Genomic DNA, 26,209 nt, shown 5'->3' on the forward strand with positions numbered 1-26,209 from the left:
TGACAGGGAGTGTTATTTTACATACCAGGCGCACCCTGGTAGAAATGTTAAATATGGGGAAACTACGATCTGTCTCTAACATGAGAAGGGCAAAGTGGGAAGGGGACCTCCTTCCACCCACCAAACCCACAACCATAGTAAGGAATACCTGGGAGGACACAGTGGAAGGAATATTAGGTGATGGTGAGCCACACGAATGTGGGAATGTAGATGATGACGTAGAGGAGAGTAGGATAAAAGGTGTGTGGTTGGAGGCAACAGATGAAATCCTGTTTGTGGACCGATCTTGGAAATTTGTAGATACATCACCACGAACAGGATGGGTGGTAGTGAACGCAGGCCTATCAGTAGTCTGAGCAGGGAGAATAGCGGGAGGCTTATTGGTACAGGTGGCAGAGTTAGTGGCCCTGACCCAGGCCTTCACGGAGGTGATGGGAAGGAGGGTTAATATTTACACTGACAGTACATATGCATTTGGAATTGTATATGACTATATGGACATTTGGGGAAGAAGGGGATTTGTCACAACGGGGGGCACACCAATCGAATATGGACAAAGGAGAGAAACCTGATTGGAGGCCAGCGAGCTCCCATCGGCTCTGGTGCTTAAGGTAAAGGCCCACCAGAGGGAGCCAGACAAATAAGACCCTGAATGGCACATTTTGAAGGGAACCGAGCTGCAGATAAAGAGGACATCCAATCTTTGTCAGCCACATTCTTTGAGGATGGCCCCACCATTAGTGTTACCCAACTGCACGCTGATACTCCTGAGGGAGAACGCGCTCAGTGGAAGGCACAAGGGGCCACACCGGACAGAAAAGGCCTTTGGAGATTAAATGACAAGGCCATGGCCCCCCAGTGCATTCAACACACCCTAACGCAATTACACCACAGCCTGTCCCACATGGGGTGAGATGTTATGATGACCAGTATCGGAAAGGAATAGTGGCGGAAAGGCACGGGCAGGGACACAGCATGATACTGTCACCGGTGTGTGACGTGTGACCAATTCAACCCAGGCAGGCCCATTAAAATCAGGATGGGACACCAGCCATTCCCAAAGGGATCCTGGGAGCATATACAGATAGATTGTATGGGACCACTTCCCCAATCCCACAGGAAGACATACTGCCTGGTAATTGTTGACCAACCTACCAAAGGGTTAGAAGCATATCTGACTCGGAATTGTTCAGCGAACACAGTGGCTAGGATTCTGGCTGATTCTGACCAAGGGACCCACTTCACTGGAAGAGTGATAAAAACCATATGTCAGCTGATGAGCCATCAAACTAAAATTCCACATACCCTACCATCTCCAAAGTTCAGGAATGGTAGAGTGTATGATCAACGGCTAAAGCTATGCAGGACTTGAGAAAAAGCTGGACAGAGGTCCTGCCTGCGGCTAAGAGCAACCACGAACCACACAACTGGAATGACCCCATATGAACTGATGACCGGCAGAGCAATGTAAATGCCTGAGTCCATCATAACGGGAGGTTCCGAAGTTGGCCCACTCCGAGATAGCGCCGTATTCTATGTGCTGAATCTAAGTGCCCAGTTAAAGGACAAGAGCAAAACAGTGAGGGACAATCAGGAAAGACAAGATGAACAAAGGGAATTAGAGAATTGCCCTGAGGTTCCGCCAACAGGGAGCAAGGTGATGGTAAAGATCCTACCCAGGAAACTTGGGTTCGCCCCAACATGGAATGGCCCCTATGAAGTTATCATCGGTGGAGACACTTGCACATGAGAGAGAAGGGCGTCTGGAAACATTGGTGCTGACTCAAAGAGTATGCAGACACCAACTGAGATCCTGAATGATATGTTTGATTGACAGAACGACCCTCCACTAGACCTCCTGATCAGGAGTGCGGGAAGTTGCGCACAGGTGACATAGCCTTTGGAACATTGTTAAAATAGAGTAATAAGATATTGCTTTTTGGATAATTGCGATCCTGACCTTAGTAGTTACCAGTCTGGGAGCACTGAGGCCAAAGAGGGAGCTGCATGCTAACATTTACCTTTACATGTCCTACACACATGCCCAAACAGTCAATGCCTCCAAATGCTGGGTTTGTACTCAAATACCCAGACATTCAAAGGAAGGTATCCCTCTCTGGCCAGTCCCCTTTAGTGAGTCCGAAATGGCACAATGGTTGATAGATAGGGAAAATCAAAGCGAGGCCAAATGGACATGATTACCATAGTTACCATTAGTAAACTCCCAGAATAACAAAGAATGATGGGAACAGACCGGCGACTGCCTGAATCTATTACTAAAATGGTACCATCCTGAGTATAACAAAACTTGGCCAAGGGGACAGGCGGTTGCATTCCCAAGACCATAAGGGAGACTGAAGACGGAAAGGAAATAATTAATATTTACATCTTGTAACAATGTAATTAACACTTGGTAATGCCTCAGAAAGACTCCATAGTTATCTGTAATAATGTTAGTCAGTCACAAAATGAGCATCAGACTTGTTACAACCTTGTGAATGGAAGTACAGCAAATCAACTAAAGGAGTACAAAGGCCAAGGAGGCACTTGTGGGAGAGCTTGGGAATACAGCAATTAACACCTGGTGTACAAACCAGATCAAGGAGCACCAAGGTTATCAAGCTGGAACATCTGCTGATAACAGCGATCGGGAACAAAGGCGGTTTCTTGCGAAATGTACCCCTAAGTTGTAGACTCATAAAATTGTATAAATAAACCAGCCCAAGCTGTATTGGTTGAGAAATCCAGGCACCCCAGTGAGCACTTGACCTCTCCCAAAAGCTTTTGTCAAGTGGGCAGCACGATGACTCAGTGGTTAGCACCTCTTCCTCACAGCGCCATGGACCCGGGATCAATTCCCGCCTCGGGCGACTGTCTGTGTGGGGTTTGCACATTCTCCCCCCGTGTCTGCTCCGGTTTCCTCCCACAGTCCAAAGGTGTGCAGGTCAGGCGAATTGGCCATGCTAAATTGCCCATAGTGTTAGGTGCATTAGTCAGGGGTAAATGTAGGAGAATGGGTCTGGGTGGGTTACTCTTTGGAGGGATGGTGTGGACTTGTTGGGCCGAAGGGCCTATTTCCACACTGTAGGGAATCTAGTCTAAATAAACTCTGTGTTTGACCCACTATCAATCTGAGCGTGGTAATATTTTACTGACAACAGAATCCTGCAAGGAGCACTTCATCTCCTGTCTCTTAATTGCATGTTTATCATCTACAAGGCACAGGTCAGGACCATGATGAAATACTCCCTATTTGCCTGGGTGGGTGCATCTCAACACTCAAGGACCTTGACACCATCCAGGACAAAACAGCCTGTTTGATTGATACCCTATCTACAAACATTCAGTTCCTCCACCATCTATACCAGCTGGGTGTACCATAGAAAACATGAACTGTAGGAACTCGCCAAATGCTTAGACAGTATCTTCCAAACCCATGGCCGCTTCCATCGTGGAGAAAATGGGCAGCAGATACATGGGAACACGATTACCTTCAAGCTCCCCTCTCAACCACTCAACTCCCGTCTTGGAAATAGGTCGCTGTCCCTTCACTGAAAACCCCAGAACACCCTCCCTAAAGGCATTGTATCCCTACAGTGGTTTAAGAAGGCAGCTCACCACCGTGACCTTCTTGAAGGCAACCGGAAATGGGCAATAAATACTGGCCCATCCAGGGATACGCACATCTCAAAAAAAGACTTGAGAAGCAGTGTGTCATTCTAACTGTTTGGAATTCAAACTTCTCCATAGTGAGCCTCTGTTCCAGTTCGGAACGGATGTCAAACCGTCTCTGAATCTCCATGTTGGGGGTGCAACAATTGATTTAGAACTGCGTTTTCCAGTTTAAGCTCCTTCCCTCCTTGAATATGGACTGAGATGCAACCAGTGGATTACTTGACTCAATTATCACAACCTAACCAGCCATTTCTCACTGTGTGTTTCCTGTGGATTTAACTGAATTGTAATTTAAGGTGATGGCTTTCAACTCGAAAATAATCCCAGACGAAATGGGCCCGATCGGTAATGGTAGTTAAATCCTAAATCAAGCGACAGAGAACTATAGCCATCAGCAAAAAGAAATAGCTGCAAAGGAATGATTTCAGCTTCCCCAGTGTGTGTCTCTCTGGATTAAGAGCGGGAGTGGAGCTGAAACCTTCCTCTGCTGCGATGCTTCCCCGTTTAAACCAGAAAGCGCTCGGTCCTTGCACAAGCAAATGTGAGCTCTGGGTCTTCATACTTGCTTGTGCTGGAGGTTGGAGGCTGTGCCACTGAATGGTTCGAGGTTTCCACCAAAGACCCCCTTAAAACTTCGCCAGTTTGCCCACCACAGTCTCATCCTGAGCACCTTTGAGGGGAAAAAAAAGGTGCTGAAACCCTAGAACTCCTGGATCAGAAAACTCACTGCAAAAAAAAACCCTACAGTGACAACTCGATCTGCCTTGAATTTTCCCCAGCCCTTGACCTGCCTCTCGGCGTGTTTAATTTTCCTCCTGGCTTCACCGGAGCAGCTTGCTGCTAAGCTCTCTCCCCTGTTCAAAAAAAAGAAAATAACAAAGCAGAGGAGGTGGAAGAAATATGCATTTAAAACAAAAAGATGCACAGACGATGAGAGTGTGTGTGTGAGAGAGAGAGAGGGGGGCAGTGAAGAGGGAAACTTGCCCGAGATCTCGGTGTCTGCTGCTGTTTCAGAGAGACTGTGAGCGATGTCTGATGGAGGAGCCGGTGCCTGCATTGGGAAAGAGGAGGCGAGCGTGGTGCTGCTGGATGCTGAGCCCGAGGATGAGCGTTGCATCCGAGCCTTGAGAGAAGGGGAGGCGCCAGGCTCCGCCAGCAGCAGACTGGGAGGGTCCCGCTGCAAGCCCGAGAGCGAGCGGCCCCGGGACAGGCGAGCGGCCGCGATGTGCACCCCGAGCAGCGGCCCCGCTCTGCAGAGCGAGCCGGCGCAGCGCCCCCCGGCCGGGCGAACCTCGGGCGAGAGGCTGCGGCTGGAGGACGCCGCTTTCCCCGCCCCCCTGGGAGCTCTCTCCCTGCCCCCCGGCATCATCATCATGACCGGCCCCCTGCACTCGCCCGCGGCTCTGGCGGCTGTGACCGCCAGCCTGCCCGACTGCACTCTGCTCGCTCCCCCGGGTCCCGGTGCGGCTCCGGGGCCAGCGCCGGCCAAGAGGAAGAGGAAACGGTGCGGGCTCTGCTCGCCCTGCAGGAGGCTCATCAACTGCGGAGAGTGCAGCAGCTGCCGGAACCGCAAAACCGGGCACCAGATCTGCAAGCTGCGGAAATGCGAGGAACTGAAGAAAAAACCAGGCTCTTCACCAGAGGTACATCACAACCGAGAGAGGGAAGGCAAGGGTAAACAGAGACAGCTAAGGGCTGCACAAAAAAACTCAGCAGGTCTGGCAGCATCTTTACAGAGAGAAACAGAGTTAACATTACAGTTTATAAGCACAAAGTGCTGGAGAAACTCTAGGTCTGGCAGCATCTTACAAGGAGAAACAGAGTTAACATTACAGGTTACAAACGCAGAAAGTGCTGGAGAAACTCAGCAGGTCTGGTAACATCTGTACAGAAAGAGAGAAACAGAGTTAACATTACAGGTTACAAACGCAGAAAGTGCTGGAGAAACTCAGCAGGTCTGGCAGCATCTGCCGGCAGAGAAACAAGAGTGATCATTTCAAGTCCACTATGACTCTATCAGAACTCCAGCTGACCATCACATGGATCCTGCCAGACCTGCAGAGTTTCTCCAGCACTTTCTGTGTTTGTAACCTGTAATGTTAACTTTGCTTTTCTCTCTTGCCAAATGCTCATTACTTCCTCACTAACACTCAACATTGGAGCCCCCCTAAGGGTGTGTACTCAGCCCCCTGGATACCCATGACTGAATCACCAGATACCAGACTAATGCCATTTACATAGTGCGAAAGTGAGCTGGAGTTCTGATAGTGGACTCGAAATAATCACTTTTGTTTCTCTGTCTGCATATGCTGCCAGACCTGCTGAGTTTCTCCAGCATTTTGTGTTTATAACCTGTAATGTTAACTCTGTTCTTCTTTCTCACTAGATGTTGCCAGACCTGCCGAGTTTCTCTAGCGCTTCCTGTTCTTTTGATTTGTTTCAGATCTCCAGCATCCATAGTTTTTTGTTGTATTTTAGATTGGGAAGGGGCTCATTCTTTACCATTCATTCACATCTTGTAATGATTTGGATTGATCAGGGTGATACATGTTGCATCAGTCCATGCAATCGAGAATCTAAACTGTTGTGTGTTCATTGTGCTTTTCCCAGGATGTGCTGTAATTGGAGAGCTGACTGAAACAACTCAACTGAGTAACAATTTAATGGTACAGCCCTCTTCAAAGTGCCTTCTGACTTAACCCCAGGAGTCCACCTTTCAGTCTTTGGCAATTCATGTTTAAATTTGGTCTCTGCTTACTGGCATTGATCTAGTCACTGGAGTACAGGTGTGCACAGAAGACTAGGAAATGGTGGACATAACTAGACACCACACAACCAGCATTCTATCTGGACTCTGTCATATATTCAGTCTGGCTGAAGACAGGCAGTGCTGCATTGAGACTCTGGGTGAACATTCTTGATTACAGCCTACACACAGTGCTAACTTTTGTTGCTCACTAGATTGTCCTGTTTGAATCCCTTTAGCCATGGAGATTTGGAAAGGTGCTGTTGTCTGTTTGGTAAATAAACACTGAATCTGAACACAGTAGCTTGTTAATATTATTATGAAGATGGAAAAGTTTGAGAGGCCAAGAACTAGTTAAAGTAAAAATTAACAACTTTATTTCTTAAAGTATAGCAGAGAATAATTAACTAAACTATTTACAACTCCTTTCTTTAACTTATCTTTTACCTTACCCTTCCACAATACTAGTCTGATAAAGCCCCTGATTAAGATTTACCAAAATTCAACTTTTCAAAAGCCAGCCAGACGTAGAATCTTCTTTTCTTCTTAGGGATTTCGGATTCACAGGTTACTGAATGATAAAGGTACCTTTAAGACAGCTATTCTTCAGTCAGTTTGCAGATGTCATTGGCTTGGCAGTTCTCCACCCAACTGTTCAATTTTCCCCATCTTACAATCTGATGCTTCGGGGGTATGTCATTGGCTTTTAAGATTGTCAATATACTCAATTCAACTTGAATGGAATTTGGTACTTTTTTGGGGCATAATTTAAACTGATAGGCCTAATTCAAATCTGTATTGTTATTTCTAGGCAACAAGCTACCTTAGCTATTGGATGAAAAAGTTACATTACATCTTGTTCAGAACAATTGGTGCTTTCAGGTAGTTCTGCTAGCTTTTAACTTTCTTAAAGGTACAGTATACCCACATCTTCATAACAATATCAGCAACAGCGGTTTAATGTGTAGGTGTATTTAAGTTTGTCTGAGAGTCTCCATGGTACATACCAAGAGAAACAATCGACCATTCCTGGTCCATGGTTGATGTTGACAGTATTGACTGTGAGAAAATGTGGCTGGTTCATACATCAGCTGTAATCCATCCTATGTTGCAAGTGGTAGAGACTTGTCTATTGGAAACAAGTTGATTTAGCATCTGACGGGGATACTATGGTCTAATTTACCAGCAGTTAGGGGTCCCTTCAATTCAATGACTGGAAAACTGGGACAATACGCTCACATCTTTCCGAAATATGTTGGCGGTGGACAATGTTTTTAGCTGCTGTCTGTATTCTTGCAAAATGTAGGCTGATTGCTTAACATTTGGGGCTTAACTCCATATGTACTTTGTATGACTTCATGTATAGTGCTATCTTTCGAAATATTGAGGATGCTGGAAATCTGCAATAAGGACAAATGCTGGAGAAACTCAGTAGTTCTGGCATCACCTGTGAAGAGAGAAAAACAGTTAATTTTTATGAATCCAAAGACTCTTCTTCAAAATTGATGTGTTTCAGATCGACTGCATTGGAGAACTTTGAATGCTGTTGGAGATGACAACTGGTAGATTGGAAACAGTCATTTGTTCAGATTACTTTTATTATTGGGTCCTGTGGGATATGTATCAAAGAATCTCATGCACATAGATGAACCATAAAGACAGGTTTCAGTGTTTGGCTTAGGATTTGCCCACCAATGAGGCAACAACCCCTTTCCAAACCACCAGGCCTTAAGACTATGAGATATAGAAACAGAAATTAGGTCACTCAGCCCATCGAGTCTGCTCCACCATTCTCCTATCTTCTCCCATAACCCTTGATCCCTTACTAATCAAGAATCTCCTATCTCTTGTCATACTTAAGAATGTGGGTATCCATGTTACTACCTCTCGCATGTGAAGTGAGTGCTCCATCATTTAAGCTAATTCCCCCACTCCAACCTTCAGAATTCAGACAAGACCAGCTGGAAAAATACCAAAGTTAACATTGTACTCCTATTGAAAACAAGAAGGCGAAAACAGACAGACTGGTTAACGCATTAGTCTTGAGTCCTGGGTAGAATAATTAACTCAGTTATTAGTTGTGAGCTTGGTTCTTGTGCTATAGGTAATTATTAAGTGAACAACAGTCAACTTTGATTCAAACAGCAATATTCTGACAAATAATCTTTCTCAATGAGGCAATAGCCTATGGTAGGCTAATAATCCAAAGACCAAGGTAATGTTTTAGGTTCAAATCCTGACATGGCAGATGATGAAATTTGCACTCAATAAGCATAAACAATGTCCATGAAGCCATTGCTGATTATTAGGAAAAACCCATCTGGGTCACCAATGTCCTTTTGGGAAGGAAACTGCCATCCTCACCTGGTCTAACTGACATATGACTCCAGACCCACAGCAACATGGTTGGCACTTAACTGCATTCTGAGCAGTTAGGAGTGGGCAATAATGCTGGCCTATCCTTGAGACAGGCACATCCCATGAATAAATGAAAAAATAAACCTTTTTACAGACGTGACAACATAAGTTGATGTTGATTAAACACAATGGCATGAAGTTCCTACACTTAGACGGTTGGTTTTGACACAGCTTCACATGAGAAGCTTTGGTCAAACTCAGAGCGCTGGAAATTCATCTTTGGAATGGATAGGACATTGGGTGAATGATGAGTAGATCTTAGAGGAGGTGGTTGGGGGAGTTGAATATGAGTCATCTTGAGGTCAGTATTGCTGCCTCGTTAACTTGAACACCGATTCTAAGTTGGGACTGTAATTGTGGGTCAATGTGGACAGGCCTCTATATGGACACATTCAGTCCTACACAGTGGGAGAGCTGGTCACCTTTAACTGTGTAGTCTTATTAGAATACCTGATATTCACTGTCATTTGAAGCAGGTGGTGTTGTGGGTGGTAGTGGATGTTCTCTGATTTCTCGATTTAAATTTAAAATTTTCAAATCACTCTTTGGGCTGACCTCAAACTGTGTCTGCTAATTCCTCTATCCTTCTAATTCCTCGTCTGCCTACTGGTCCCAGCACAGAACATTCACCCCTCATGTCCAATCTACAGTTGCTGGCAGAACCTTCAGCTTTTTAGCCTTTGCAATGCCAGCTCCCCTGCCCACAGCCCCCTCCCCTAGCCATCATTCTCCATTTCATTCAGTGTCTCACCTTTTCTGTCAAGTCTCAGTCATCATTGTTCATTCTCCCACCTCGATTCCGAGTCTGTTACATTAACCTGTGTTACCTTTTTACTCATCCACGCTTATTTAGCAGCTGCAATACAAAATCTTCACAATGCTGATCTTACCCCACACCCCCAATCTCCTCTCCCACACTCTTAAAAACAACGTTAAAAATCACACAACACCAGGTTATAGTCCAACAGGTTTAGTTGGAAGCACACTACCACCTGATGAAGGAGCGTCGCTCCGAAAGCTAGTGTGCTTCCAATTAAACCTGTTGGACTATAACCTGGTGTTATGTGATTTTTAACTTTGTACATCCCAATCCAACACCGGCATCTCCAAATCTTAAAAACAAATACTTTATCCTCTTTTCTCCTGCCTCTCTTTGAGTGGGAAATTTCCAAATTAGGAGTCAACCTGCGATGTAGTTGTGAAGTTGGAATGACATGTCCTTGAGTGTGCAGCAGGCCAATAACCTCATCCAAGGGGCCAATGGTACAGAATTGTGCTCCTGGTGAAATGTCACACCTGCTGGGGAGTGTGCATCAGTCAAATTGCAGACGCGCTTTTCACCGGTCTGCTTCTGTTAAAGTGGATGGATGAAGAATTTTTCTCTTCTGTGTTGCGGAAGAATCTATGCTGTGGGTGGACCTTTATAAAATCAGCCTCAGATTATAGAATTTGCATTTGCAACATTATCACAGTGCAGAACTGTAATATAAGACATGCATGTCAAACATGTGTCCACTTGTAGCCTTTTGCCAATGTCAAGCCATACAGCATACTTGGTGCAAACATCTTTTATGTTTAATCTATTTCCTTCTGTAAATTTGCCAAAAAATGTTCACAAATAGATATAACTAGCTAACTTTGAAAGCATAATTCAGCCAACTCATTTGACACTTGAGATTTTGTGATATATAAAGAACAAAGAAAATTCACAGCCCAGGAACAGGGCCTTTGGCCCTCCAAGCCTGAGCTGATCCAAATGTACTGTCTAAACCTGTTGGTCAATTCCTAAGCATCTGTATCCCTCTGCTCCCCACCTACTCATGCATCTGTCCAGACACATCTTAAGTGAATATACCATGCCTGCCTCTACCACCTCTGCTGGCAACATGTTCCAAACGCCCACCACCCTCTGTGTGAAGTACTTGCTGTGTGTATCCCCCTTAAACTTTCCACCTCTCACCTTGAAAGCGTGACCTCTCGTCATTGAATCCTTCACTCTGGGAAAAAGCTTGTCTTTATCCACCCTGGAGAAAATGAGGACTGCAGATGCTGGAGACCAGAGTTGACAAATGTGGTGCTGGAAAAACACAGCAGGCCAGGCAGCATCCGAGGAGCAGGAGAATTGACGTTTTGGGCATAAGCCTTTCTATCCATCCTGTCTATACCGTTCATGATTTTGTAAACCTCAATCAGGTCCCCCTTCAATCTCCTTTTTTCTAATGAAAATACCCCTAACCTACTCAACCTCTCTTCATAGCTAGCATCTTCCATACCAGACAACATCCTCATAAACCTTCTCTGCACCCTCCCCAGAGTGTCCACACCCTTTTGGTAATGTGGCGACCAGAACGGTACACAGTATTCTAAATGCGGCCGAACCAATGTCTTGTACAATGTTAACATGACTTGCCAGCTCTTACACTCAATACCCTGTTCAATAAAGGCAAGCATACTATATGCCTTCTTGACCACTCTATCCACCTGTGCAGCAACCTTCAGGGTACAATGGACCTGTAGTCCCAGATCTCTCTGCCCATCAACTTTTCCCAAGGCTCCTCCGTTCATTGTATAATTCGTTCTAGAATCGATCTTGCCTAAATGCATTACCTCACATTTGTCTGGATTGAAAACCATCTGCCACTTTCCGCCCAACTCTCCAGTCTATCTATATCCTCCTGTATTCTCTGACAGTCCATTATGCTTTCTGCTACTCCACCAATCTTCGTGTCATCTGCAAACTTGTTGATCATACCAACAGTGCCCTCTTCCAATTGCACCATTTGAGGTTTTGCCACTCTCTCACAACCAACTGCATCTTCTGCTTCAACTGAACTAGAGTTTCCAATGTAAACTAGCATCCATCAATCACTCTTTAACTTCTCTTCCTGCCAATATGTTGCACAGTTTGAGCACAGATCATGTTATAGGGAAAAAAAATCCTTTGATGAATGAGAGTGTCATGTAATAGAAAATAGTACCGATTGACAAATCTTCATTTTGCAGACTGCAGGGATGCTTGACTACTTTATTTTACAATTAAAGCCAACTCTAATGAATGCATTTTTTGAGGAAAGAATATCCTTAAATCAAGAGTCATATATCTTCAAATCTTTACAAAGCAATTTTAAATTTTGTATTATTCCTCTTCCAGGAATATTTTTCAAATCTTTTGACCCAGGAAGTTGACTGTGGATGTTCAATAGGACAAAGAAATATCATGAGCATTTTTTCTGTTTAGTGGAATGAACTCTCAGCTTTACATAATCAATGTGGCGTTGATTACTATCAACTGTGGCTCAATTAATAGCAGTCAAGAATGTGGTGCTGGGAAAGCACAGCAGGTCAGGCAGCATCCGGGGAGCAGGAAAATCGAGTATGTTGCTTTCTGTGTTCAGGTTTTGGTCTGGGACTTGGAACGCACAGCCTCAGAGATCAGGGTGCTATCAATTGAGCGGCTGGTCGAAAGTGAGGACTGCAGATGCTGGAGATCAGAGTTGAGAGTGTGCTGCTGAAAAGCACAGCAGGTCAGGCAGCATCCGAGGAACAGGAGAATTGATGTTTCAGGCAAAAGCCCTTCATCAGGAATGTCACATATATAATTAATGCTGTCCTGCTAAAGGGCTTTTGCCTGAAATGTCAATTTTCCTGCTCCTCTGATATTGCCTGACCTGCTGTGTCTTTCCAGCAACACACTCTCGACTCTGATCTCCAGCATCTGCAGATCTCACTTTCGACCAGCTGCTCAATTGATAGCACCCTGATCTCTGAGGCTGTGCATTCAAAGTCCCAGACCAAAACCTGAACACAGAAAGCAAGATACTCCAGTACAATATTGCTGTCTTGTCAGAGGTGGCGTTTATCAGATGAGACATTAAACTAAAGTCCCTTTTGCCATCTCAGATGGAAGTAGAAGATCTTCTGCACTAAAGAAGAGCAGACCCTTCTGGTCCATATTCCTCCTTCAGTGAAGATTTTAAAAATTGTGATGGTCATTATCACATTACTGTTTATGGGAACTCTGGGAAGAATTTTCTGGAGGTGACCAAGGTCTTATCATAGAATCCCTACAATATGGAAACAGGCCATTTGGCCCAACAAGTCCACACCAACCCTTCGAAGAGTAACCCACCCAGACTTATTCCCCTACCCTATTGCTCTACATTTCCCCCTGACTAATGCATCTAAACTACACATCCGTGAACACCATGGGCAATTTAGCATGGCCAGTCCACCTAACCTGTATACCATTGGACTGTGGGAGGAAACCAGAGCACCCGGAAGAAATCTACGCAGACACGGAAATTGTGCAAACTCCACACAGACGGTCGCCAGAGGCCGGAATCGAACCCGGGTCCCTGGTGCTTGAGGAAGCAGAGCTAACCACTGAGCAACCATTGAGGACCCAGCAGGAGGTCTGATTTGCTTGCTTCCAACGGTGTCATTTAAACAGCTGAGGGGTCACTGGGTGTTTCCCAGTGATCAAGGAGCCTGGGAATGGATGTCATCCCTCCAGAGAGCTGCCAATCAATCAGGGACGAGCACCTCTTTTGTTGAGCTGCGCTGCTGGGGAAGTGGCTGCAGGAAAGACTCAAGTCCCAGATCTCTGCTCAATCCCTGGACTCGGCAGAGTAAACATGGGCGGGGTTTCTTCTGGTGGGAGTCATGGGGCAGGGAGAGTTGAGTTGATGGGGTAGTAATAAGGGCAGGAGGAATGGCTCTTAGCACCATCCCATCTGTTTGATAGACAGCGGCTCCTCAAGCATGGAGTCCCTATGAACAAGGGACATTCCCCTCCATGGAATACCAACAGCAACCTGCAGTAGATTGCACGTCATGCCACTTGTGTAGTGACAGTCCCACTGCTGTTTTCATTTTTCCTACAATCGGCAATGGCTTCATGGGCATCAGTAGATTCTTAATTCCAGATTTTTAAAATCACAATCAAATTCCAACATCTGCCGTGATGGAGATTTGAACCCAGGTCCTCAGAACGTTAGTTGAGTTTCTGCATTAATAGTCTAGCGATTATGCCCCTAGGCCACTGCCTCCTGTCTGCCGCTGTTTTAGTGTCAGCAGCAGAACTAGGGTGAGGTCCGTAATTCAACTTGAAGGCTTCAATTGACAGCAGGGACGCAAAGCTGTCCCAGCGTGGGCCTGATTGGGTTGGAAGTGTGAATGAGTCAGGGTTCAAACCCATCACCATCCCACCTGATTAAATATCCTTCCCAGCTCCAAACCTGCCACCAAGGAGACATAAAGTGCCACCCTCTGTGTGTAAATTAGCTGCTCGGTTTCCTACTTTACAAAAGTGATGGCACTTCTAAAATCACTTCATTGGCTGTAAAGTACTTTGGGAGCGTACAAAAGGCACTGCAAAAATGAAAATTTATTTTTTAAAAAATAGGGCCAAATGATATTTGAGGATGGTTGGCTGTTTATTCTGTACCAATATTTTTCTCAAGCCTATAAATACAGAACATAGAACATTACAGCGCAGTACAGGCCCTTCGGCCCTCGATGTTGCGCCGACCTGTCATACCAACCTGAAGCCCACTTAACCTATACTATTCCATGTACATCTATATGCCTGTCCAATGACAACTTAAATGCATTTACACTTGGGCGAATCTACTATCGTTGCAGGCAAAGCATTCCATACCCTTACTACTTTCTGAGTAAAGAAACTACCTCTGACATCTGTCTTATATCTATCACCCCTCAACTTAAAGCTATTCCCCCTCGTGCTCGCTGTCACCATACTTGGAAAAAGGCTCTCCCTGTCCACCCTATCTGACCCTCTGATTATCTAATGTGCCTCTATTAAGTCACCTCTCAACCTTCTTCTCTCCAACGAAAACAGCCTCAAGTCCCTCAGCCTTTCCTCATAAGACCTTCCCTCCCTACCAGGCAACATCCTGGTAAAATAATCCCAATCTCCTCATAGCCTATTAATATTCTTCTTTTACAAATTCCTACCTAGGTTTCTTCTTTGAAAATACATTTCCTTTTGGATTGCTTTGTAATGGTTGAACCAGAAGATTGTGGGTGTAGAGGAGACATTGGGAGACAAGACGGAATAAATGGGCAAAGTTTGGAAAAGTACTGACCAAAATTGAAAAATGGAAAGAAGAGAAAAAACCTGGGTAGAAAATGTTTTTCTCGTGTCTCATTTAATACTGAGAGGGACAGAAGTATTATGCAGGGGCATTCAAGTCTTGGGAGGACAGTTGGCATTTTTGCAGAGGGAAGAGCTACATTTTGTGAATACAAGAAAACCTGTCTCCCTGGAAACCTTTCAGTGATCAAGATGTGAGTGTTGTACTTGTGGTCAAAGGAGGTAATGAAGTGATAAGTGATTTTGGATGGAGACTAGCAAAATTGGAGCTGTCAATGTTTAGAGATGATTGATGTTTTCCAGATGTGGACAAGAAAAGAAACAACCTGTTGGAAGGTTTGGAAGAAATTTCGGCCCCAATTTTCCAATGGCATGTGATCATTTCTGCAGTATAGGTGGGAGTTGTGCACTGGGGCTGTGCAGAATTCACAGTGAAACAGATTCCAAGGGAATCGCCAGGAATGATGGGAGATTTCAATGGGCAATTTATCTGCATCTGGAACCGTCTGAATGAATAGAATGAGTTGAGCATGGAATCAGATGCTTCGGTCCAACAATCCATGCTGACTATGATCCCAAACTAAACTAGTCTCACCTGCATGTGCATGACCATATCCCTCCAAACATTTCCTATTCATGTATTTGTCTAAAATACATTTTAAATGTTACTGTACCTGCATTTACCACTTTCTCTGGAAGTTCGTCCTACACACGAACCACTCTTGGTGTTTTAAAAAAAAAGAAAATTACCCCTCATGTCTTTTTAAATCTTTCTCCTCTCACCTTACAATATATTGTTTAGTCCTGAAATTCCCAGCCTAGGATAAAGACACCTGTTATTCACTTTATCTATGCCCCTCAAGATTTTATAAACCTCTATAAGGTCACCCTCAACCTCCTATACTCCAGGGAGAAATATCCCAACCTATCCAGCCTCTCCTTATAACTGAAATCCTCCATTCCTGTCAACATCCTAGTAAATCTTTTTTGAACCCTCTCCAGCTTAATACTATCCTTCCTATAACTGGACGCAGTACTCCAGAAGACCACTGTCCTGTACAGCCTCAACATAACATATCTGTTTAAATTGGAAAATTCAGAGGTTCTGTTGCAGTTAGACACCCCCCCCCCCCCCACTGAATTCCCACACCCTCCCCTCCCAGCTACTGTACCCTCCCACACATCTCAGCTAGAGTTGGGACAGCCCTTCCCACCTAGAAAGAAATTTCCCCTGGGATCTGACCAGATCCAACACCCTTACCCCTCCCAAACTAAGCAAAAGACTCGATCTATTATTTGGCACCCTACCTGCCTAGCAGCCTTAACTTACAATCTTCCCCTTTCACATGAGCTGACAGAGTGGCTATCTGTGCTGGTGGATATTTAAATCACAGAACAGGTAGCTGCCGCTGTGAAAAGGGGGTTTGTAGTTTGACTTCCCCAGGATATCCTACATTCTGAGGGACCTGATAGATTTAAGGTATGTCCTGCAGTTCTGAAGGAGCCATGTTCGGAACTTTCTGCTCAAAATCCGGCTGTTTCTCATTGGAAAAGGTAGGAGCAGTCTGACTGTGGTTTCCAATTCTTGGAAAACCTGACCCATTAATTTCCCATCCAGTTGGAAAGACTAGAGGTTAAGGTTATAGCTGTTCAATGGATACCTCTCTGATTGGTTCTGCAAGGTGTACATGTATGTATAAGGTATAAAATAAGCAGCAAAAAACTTGGATAAGGTTTGTTGCTGTGTGGAGGAGACCACTGATGTGAAATTGATATAGAGTGGAGTGATATAAAGTGGAGGAAGCAGATAGGGTTCAAGATGACACAAAGATAATTTAACAGCACAGGTTTTAATACCAAATACAAGAAGAGAATATTACTTCAGAGAGAGGCTGGTCACACTTCTATTTTCTCACACATTATGATAGATTGTAACTTTCACTGCTGGAAGGAAAATGATCTTGTACGCTGTGTAAATTGGGATGTATAATGGATAATGTTTCACTGTTACCAGTTTTCCAAATGGCAGTTAGGGTTAAAATCTATCACAATGAGTTGCTGTTGTTGACTCTTAATAAATCTGATATGCCTGTCACCTGAATAGGACACCATACTGGGTCAAACTACTCTTGGACATCCCTACACCATTTTCAGCCGTTAATCGCAGAATAACGTTGTAGATTTCCGGCAGTAATTCACTTGCTCATGAGTAAAAGCTTCTTGATGCAAACCCTGAATGGGAAACCAATAAAAATTTCAATTTAAAAAAAAGCATTTACTACATTTGTGACCTCTCCTTTTCATTCAACTGTACATTTGGAAAGCAAAACTCCTGCATTTTACAACCTTGCAGTGTTCCACTTTACATTGTTGAAGTTTTGTTGAAGTATTGTTATCTTCTTTCTGTAGGAAGCACACATAATTTTCACACAGCAAACCCCTCAAAAAGTAATCAGATTTTGATGACATTAAGAAGCACTTGAACTCTTCGGTTGTACAACAGAATAATTTCCCGCTTATCTTTTGAAGTTGTGCCTGAACAGGAAGAAGGTACTTTGATTTAATGTCTCACAAGATGCAGCTCTGACATTGTGGTGCTTTCTTGGTATGATAGTGACTGGTCATCTTAAATTATGGCTAAAGTTTGAAGAGAGGGTTGAACCTGTGACCTACTGATTTAGAGTAAATCTGGTGTGTGACATTCCAATTTATGATGCACTTCCATTGTGATACAATCTAAGGATGGACAGTAAAATATTCAAAGGAGCTGAGCTCATGTTTGTAACAGGTTCTCATTTTGTTTCTCATAAACCATCAACCTCACTAACTTCACCCTCTTAATGTGACTACACGTGTTTGTTTGCAGAATAGTTTTAGTGTAATTTTTGTTTAATTCCTGTACCAGTATTGCCTCCTTTTTACAAAAAAAATGAACCTCTTTGATAATGGTTTATCAGAGTGCAGCAGTGACCAGGAATGAATCAAGGCTAATGATTCAGTGTGTAAATGGTGTTTGGAGGGTCAGATAATTTTATTTGCTGATTTTAGTCTCAAAAATAGAAACTGCTGAAAAAGCTCAGCAGATCTGGCAGCATTTGTGGAGAGAAATCAGAGTTCACATTTTGAGTCCAGTGACCCTTCCTCCAGAACTGATTTTAGTCTGTTTGGAATTAGTAATTTATGGTAGTTAGTCTCTGATGGACTGTAAGAATAACATCCCTCAGAGAGTGTCAGAAGGGGCAGCCATGTAGGAATAAACATCGTAGTGTCTGAGTTTTTTTTAGAATAAGTGTTAAAGATTCCATCTAAACTCTCCCATTGAAATGATTGTGGCAGGCCCAAGTCGGATAGAATTAAATGGTTCTGTTCACATTCAGGAGATTAGTTCTGTGCATTTGGGAACTGTGACATGTGCGTTGGCTGTGTGATATCATTTGCCTTTCTGGTCCTTGCCAGGCATTTTGAGTAATTGAGAGTTGGAAGCTGTAACTAATACAGAGGAGCTGGTTGGTGGGGTGAGTGGAGCTGAGAGAAAGGTATTGTGGGCACTGGAATTGTGCAGATGTATTCCAAACTATGGGCATGCAGGTCCTCGGCACAAGATCAGCAAAAGCTGCAGAGACTGAGGAAACTGGTTGCCTGCCAGGTCCCGTTCCCCATCAGTGTTATTGGAAAGAAGGCTAATTCCTTTCCCTAACGGAGATCAGATAATTGGAAAAATCTGGGCTGATTCCCTTTCCACCTGACTACCTGGGCATATAACAGCTCCAAAGATAGAGGTGTTGCTGATAAACAGCAGTGGCAGAGCTGGGGAGCAGAGCGTCTAGTATGGCCTGGTGGTGGGGGAGCTCAGCTGTCAGCTTTACAGATCCCTTGAAAGTTGGAGGCAACTGAATATCCAGTGAGCTGAATACTGGAACAAGGAAAACAGATTCTTCCCAGTGAATTTAAACATAAAAAGTATGAATTTATTTGAAATGGACTGAGTATATTATGTAAGAAACGTAAAAAATTTAAACATAGGTCACTCTACCTTTGAATCTTCTGTGTCATTCAGTGAGATCTTAGTTAACCCACTGTCCTGTCTGCTCGTTGTAATCCTAGGCTCCTTGTTAATGAAAAATCTGTCTGACTCAGCCTTGAATATGTTCAATGTCCCAAATTCTACTGTACAGAATCCTTATAGTGTGAGACCAGACCATTCGGCCGACTGAGTCCACATTCACCCTCCGAAGAATGTCCCACACAGATCCATCCTCTACCCTGTCCCTGTAACCCTGCATTCCCCAAAGCCTATCCACCTATCTTGTACATCTTTGGATTGTGGGAGAAACCCGGAGGAAACCCAGACAGACACAGGGGGAACGTGCAAACTTCACACAGACAGTCGCCAGAGGTTAGGATCGAACCTGGGCCCCTAGTGCTGTGAGATTCCACGGACCCACAGCGCCACTTGTTGAGCTGAGAATTCGAAATACTAATAGTCCCAGGGTAGGTATTCGTTTTCATCTGTTTTAAACAGGAAACTAAATACTTTGAAAATATCACCTATTTCTAGATTCCCTCATGATAGGAAGCATCTACCCTGTCAAAGCCTCACAGGTTCCTCTATGCTTCAAAAAGATTATGTCTCACCCTTTTAAACTCCAAAATATATAAGCACAATCTGGTAAACTTACTTTCTCATAAGATAATTCTCTCATTTGGGAATGAGCTCAATGAACTTTCTCTGAACTGCTTCAAAAGCAAATAGCCAACAAAACTCAGTTGTAACAAGACGTCCCTACTTTTATACTCCATCTCCTCAGTAATAAAGACCAAAATTCCATTTGCCTTCCTGATTACCTGCTGTACCTGCATACTGATGTCTTGTGATTCATGTAGATCTCACTGCACCACAGCATTCTGTAGTCTCTCTCCTTTTAAATAATACTCTGCTTTTCTACTTTTTTTTTGCCAAATGGACAGTCTCACATTTTCCCATATTTTACTACATCTGCCAAATTTTTGCCTACTCACTTAGCCTATCGAGATTTCTTTGCATTGTCCTCACAACCTGCTCTCCTACCTACCTTCATATCGTCAACGACTAGACAGTGTTGAAAATTCAGTCTCATTTTCCAAGCTGTTAATATAAATCATAAATAATTGGGGCCCTGGCATTGATTCCTGTGGCACTAGTTACAATTCACTGCCTTAAAATGACAAATTTGTTCTGACTGTCTGTTTGGTCTTAGAAAATCAGTTCTCTATCCACGTTAATATCACCCACAATACCATAAGCTCTTAATGTGTAGTAACCACTTATGTAGCAGTTTTTAGTGCTTGGGCTTGAACTTTTTACAACTGATATAAGTGAATTGGATAAAGGGACAAGACACATAGTTGATAAATTTACTGATGACTCGGAAACAGTTAGGAAAGTAAGTGTGAACACAACATGAGGTTACAAGGCAATATAGACAGATTAAGTGAGTGAACGAAGATCTGGCAAATGAAGTAAATGATGGGAAAATGAGGAATTGACCATTTTGGCAGGAAGAGTTTTTAAAAAAAGTATACATTAATGGTGGGAGATGGCAGAGATAGAAGATCTAAGACTCCTAGTGCATCCCTGTAAAATATTAGCATGCAGGTACAGCAAGAAATTAGGAAAGCTAATACAATGCTATCATTTATGAAGGAGAATTGATTACTAAAGTATAAGTTTATGCCACAGTTACAAAACACACTTGTGCAATCACATTTGGAGTATTGCGTATAGTACTGGTCATCTTATTTAGGAAAGATGTGAAGCAGTTCACGAAAAGGTTTACCGGCAAGATATGTGGAAAAGAAAGGTTACACAGGCTTGGCTTGTAGCTGCTGGAGTTTAACTAATTAAAACAAAAAGGATCGTTGTGGGGGGGGGGGGGGGGGGAGCGTGGCTTCACAGAGTGAATGTGAAAAGGTTAGACAAAATATCGAACTTGTGTTCACTGTTTCAGAGATGAGGATAAATTCTTTCTCAGAGTGTCAGGTGTCTGTGGAACTCTCTTCCCCAACTTTGGTGAAGTCAGAGTGCTTGAATGGTTTTAAGGCAGAAGTAGATAGATCCTTGAGAAGAAAGAGAGTGAAGGGCTATCGGTGATAGATAGCAGGTTGGAGTAATCAGATTGTCTGTGATCTTTTTGAATGGGAGTATAGGCTTGAGAGCCCTGGTGGTCTACAGCTAGACCTGATTCACATGTTTGTATGTTTCCAAATGCTTTTTGGAAATTCTAAACTATTAGGTCTACTGGTTCCCCTTTATCCATCCTATTTTGTATATCCTCAAAGAATTCTAATAAAATGATCAACAATAGTGTCTCTTTCACAAAATCATGTTGACTTTGCTCATTGCAATATGTTTTCTAAATGTCTCCCCCCTACTTCTTCAATGATAGAATCTAGCATTTTCTAAATGACAAACATTTGGGATATTGGCGTATATTTCTCTGCTTTCTGTCTTCTTCCTTTCTTGAACTGAGGTGTTTTATTTACAACTTCCAAATCCATTGGTACCTATTCTGAATACAGGGTTCTTTTGTTTGTGGCATGAAGGTGTCACTGGCTAGACCAGAATTTACTTCCCATTCTTGGTTGCCTTGTAGAAAGTGGTAGTGAACTATCACCTTGAACTGCTGCAGTCCTTGAGGTGCAGAGCCTCCCTCAGTCATTAGGAAGGGACAGCAGCAGTGAAAGAACAACAATGTCGGATGCTCAGATGCTTGTGACTAGGAGAGGACTTTGCAGTCTGTGGCTTTACCATACATCTACTATCCTTGTCCTTCTAAGTGGTGGAGGTCAGTAGTTCGAAAGGTGATACCGAAAGTATCTTAGTGAGTTACTGCTTTGTAGGTGGTAACTACACTGTTGTCACTGTGCATGCATGGTGGTAGAAGTTAGTCTTGAAGATGGTTGATATGGTGCCATTGAAGTGAGCTGCGTTGTCTTGGATGGGGTCAAGTCTCTTGAGTGTTGCTGGAGTTTCATCCAACCTGACAAGTGGAGAGTATTCCATTACACCTTGCAGATGGTGGGCTAGTTTTAGGGAGACCGCAGGTGACTTACATGCAGCTGAATTCCTAATTTCCGATCTATTCTTGTAGCAACAGTGATTAATTGGCTGGTTGGAGCAAAGGAAAATGGTTATGGTTGTTGGAGGTCAGCTATCTCAGTTCTAGTACATTTCTGCATGATTCCTCAGGCTAATTTCCTAGGCCGGACCACCTTCAGCTGCTTCATCAACGTCCTTCCCTCCATCACAAGGTCAGACGTGGTGTTGTTCACCAATGATAGCTCGAAGTTCAGCGCCATTCGCAACTCCTCTGATATTGAGACAGTCCACGTTCAAATGCACTAAGACCTGGACCTGAACATAAAACAGATTTTTATTACTGCTTGAAAATGTTGATGACTTTTACTGAACCTCTGCCCTCTTGATTTGTTGCAGTACCCCAAAAGTCATTGTGGCAATTTGTGCTTATAAGATTTCGAGACAATCCATGTTTTGAAATGTTAGATTTGTGATTGGAGCATTATGGTTTTTCACCCTCTCACCCTTCTCCTTGAATGTTAAAGCTTCTCAATAGTATCTGTATTTTCTGTCTACTGTCCTCCCATCATTCTGTGCCCATTGGCCCTACTACCCAGTAAGTATTTAGTCTCTGGCAGGCTTGATGTCTCATTGGCCGACAAAGCTGTTTGCTCCCCACTCTTACTGAGCAGCTTTACTACCAGATACCTTATCCTTGTCACACCCTCACCCCACCCCAAATAGCCATCTAGTGCAACTAATTGAGAGAACTAAGTCCTGACTAGAAGTAAGTTGAGTTTTCCGGCTGTCAGTTCATGGATCCTGCTGATCGAAAGGAGCCATTAATGCCCGGTTTTCCTGGAAAGTCTGGTTTCCAATTTGTGCCCAACAGAAGAGAAGATTAGATTAGATTAGGTTCCCTACAGTGTGGAAACAGGCCCTTCGGCCCAACCAGTCAACACCGAGCCTCCGAAGGACAACCCACCCAGTCCCATTTCCCTCTCTCTAACGCACCTAACACTAAGGACAATTTAGCATGGCCACTTCACCTGACCTGTGCATCTTTGGACTGTGGGAGGAAACCAGAGCACCCAGAGGAAACCCACACAGACACGGGGAGATTGTGCAAACTCCACACAGACAGTCGCCCAAGGCTGGAATCGAACCTGGGACCCTGGTGCTGTGAGGCAGCAGTGCTAACCACTGAGCCACATTGCTACCCCGGTCAAAAACAGTATATGGTGTATTCTGACACCACTCTGGTGAAATGAAACAAACAAGAACTTCCTGCTTGTGCCAAGTATGCTCATAGGAAATGTTTGATGTAGTGTGTGGAGAACTACAAGTTGGTCTCTGCTTCTGTTTTCCAACACTAATACTGTTAATAATACACGGTGCATTAGTTCAACAGAATTGCTGTAAATGAAATAGCACACCACACTGATCTGACAGGAGCAAAAGAATATTGAATTTTCATAGCCTAAGTGCAATTAGGAATGTTGCATTTTGGATATTAATCTGGAAAGTGTTTGGCAAATGTTTTATTTTCTGGGTGTTTAGTCCTGGTCCCATTAAAAATAATTGACCAAAGGAATGGGTAGAGAGCAGACCAAGCCCATTCAACCCAATACATCAGTGCTGCCTCTCTATAACAGTCACCAGCTAATCACACTCTCCTACCTTTACCTTGTAGCTCTGCATATTCTCTCTATACCTGCTTCCTTTTGTAAGCCATGATTGAAGTTGTCGCCTGAGCAATCTTAGGCAGTACATTCCTGATGCTAACCACTTGCTGCATAATAAACCTTTTTTCTTCATGTCACCTGTGGTTCTTTTTCCTTTCCCTTCTCTCTGCTTCGACACTTCCCTGACTGGTTGACTGTTGCTTCACTTGCAGCAATGCATTTGGCATAATCCCATGTGACCGCTCCAAGATTGGGGCTTCTGAGGTGGTGAAAGGTACTTTATAATTTCATGTCATTCTTTCACGAGCCCAGTAGTAGGTTACTGCTCCTAATCCACAAAAACAATATATTAGCAATGGTTTTCGATAAGCAGGAGAGCTGTGCAGCTACTTGCTTATCACTAGGAAATGAATTCAGCCCATCATTTTCCAGTCTGTTTCTAGCTAATTACTCGTAGGAAGAACAGCCTAACACTGAATTGATATTGTGAGCTTGATAACCAAATTTTCAATTTAAGCGGACTGTATTCAACCAGTTTTATCTTTTGAAAACCTGTACGCATTTACCACGTGAACAACAATAGGAGCTGAATTTCACATTTTCATCAAACACCAGCTTTTGTCCGAATTGATATGTTGCTTGGACTGGGGTAGATGTTCATCCTTGCTGCAATACAGGTGGATTGGCTGCCTATAGAAATTTCAATGGATGGATGGTTCACTCCCCCAGAATACCACTCATGCCAGTGAAGATAAAAATCTATCCTAATGTTTCCAATTGCTGATGTTAACAACTAAGTTTTTGCTGGAGAGGTTTTGGGACAAAATCCTTATTATGATTGTACAGTTAACTATTGGCTGTAGGTTTAACAAATATAGTCATGAATATCTATAAAAATAACACGTTGCAGGTCTGTGTTGAGATTTGGCTTATTGACAGCACTTCCAACTCTGAGTCAGATGCTTGTAGGTTCAAGTCCTCTCCAGAGACTTGTGCAGATTGACACCTCTGTACAATACTGGAGGTGTTATGCATTTCAGAGGAATCATTATACTAAGACCTCATCAGGGCTCTCCATTACTACCTGAGAGGCCAATCTGTTGAAACATCCTCAACATTTATCTCCCAACGAACCCTTAAAATAGGTGCTCTGGCAATTTATTTTATTACTGTTTACAGGACTGGGCTGTTCTGAAATTACCATAATTCCTGCATTGCAACAATGATGACACTTTAAATGTAGTTCGTTGACTGTAAAACACTTTTGGAATGCTCTGTAGTTGTCAAAGGTGTCAGTGAAATTGCCAGCCTTTTTCTTTCAAATAGAAAGAAGCTGTTTTTCTTTTCAAAGGAACAGCCTGCTAATTAAACCAAAGAAATAATCCATTTTATTTTCTTTGGATCAAAGGTATAATTTTAACTTTAGTAAATAAATCAACCCATTCAAGCATTTTTCTGAAATGCTAAAAAACAAGGAGACGCAGGTTACCCATTGTTTACCTCCAAGTGCTGTTTTCTCACACCTTCATTGGGCCGGCTATCCAATCAATTATGTGCTGAAGCTTCTACTACTGCTTTCTGGCAAGAGTGCTGCTCATGGCCACACATTGTTCCCGTGATGGATGGAGTAAAAGATTACACAGACAACAGTAAAAAATGACTCATCCGTCATTAGCCTGGATACCACAGAGAGACACTAGCATTGAATAAAAATGATTAATCGAAGTCTTTTCCCCCCTCACTTGACATGTAAGGCACCAGTGAAATTTGTGACACCCAAGTAAGAGCATTATCTCTGACAGGCAGCGAAGTGTATTTTGACCTGTTCCTTGGTACAAAGTTGGCTGTATACCTGTATTGGAGACACACAATTCATCTGAACTCACAATCCTGAAACTTCCAATTATTGGTGAAATTCCACCGCATCGGTACTGTTCCATCAGCCAGTGTTCCTGTTACCTTATCCTGGGCAACTTTATGGAATTTGGCAAATTAAATCTTTTTGATGGTGCCTGTCACAATTTCAGAAGTTATTGGGTTGCCCACTTTGGGTGGACAATCTTTGCAATACATTCTTTTCATGGCTGTCTTGCACACACTTTAAAAAATTGTCAAATTTTTGACATTGCCTATGGTCATTACTTGTTAAGTGATGTTTTGTTTTATTCATTAATGGTTTGTGGGCATTGCTAGATGGACCAGCATTTATTGCCTGTCCCTACTTCAGAGGGTAGTTAAGAGTCAGCCACATTGCCGTAGGTCTGGAGTATAGTCTGAGACAGGGTGTGCCGCATTATCCTGGTGTGTTGATTTGGAGCATGGGATGTGTTAGATACTGAGCAACTGGAGGAAAGGGAGCAGTATTCCTGGGAGGAGATGGGTTCACTGGGGAGTAGGAGCTTTTCTTGTGCATGACAGATATTTTTGTTAATGTTTCAATTCCGGGTATGTATTCTAATTCTTGAGGGAATGTGTTCCTGTATTATAGTTTATAGGGATTAAAAAGCAACAGG

At 43.4% G+C, this 26,209-nt stretch overlaps 1 protein-coding gene across 5 annotated transcripts in view; it reads left to right on the plus strand.

Annotated features, from left to right (window-relative positions):
- The first annotated feature begins 3,768 nt into the window (after positions 1-3,768).
- The window catches only part of LOC140491054 (CXXC-type zinc finger protein 4-like), a 291,006-nt gene continuing 268,565 nt past the window's right edge, over positions 3,769-26,209 (plus strand). For 2 of the 5 annotated variants that reach the window (XM_072589164.1, XM_072589161.1), the window contains exon 1: positions 3,769-5,318. In XM_072589164.1, the coding sequence (XP_072445265.1) occupies positions 4,704-5,318 (615 nt within the window). In that variant the 5' untranslated portion in view covers positions 3,769-4,703. Of the gene's footprint in view, positions 5,319-6,285; positions 6,676-7,937; positions 7,984-17,363; positions 17,505-26,209 lie in introns of those variants that run through there. The other 3 variants (XR_011963231.1, XM_072589162.1, XM_072589163.1) reach the window with 3 other exon arrangements.

The sequence above is a fragment of the Chiloscyllium punctatum genome, chromosome 2 (genome assembly GCF_047496795.1).
Source record: "Chiloscyllium punctatum isolate Juve2018m chromosome 2, sChiPun1.3, whole genome shotgun sequence".
In the NCBI taxonomy this organism is placed as follows: domain Eukaryota; kingdom Metazoa; phylum Chordata; class Chondrichthyes; order Orectolobiformes; family Hemiscylliidae; genus Chiloscyllium; species Chiloscyllium punctatum.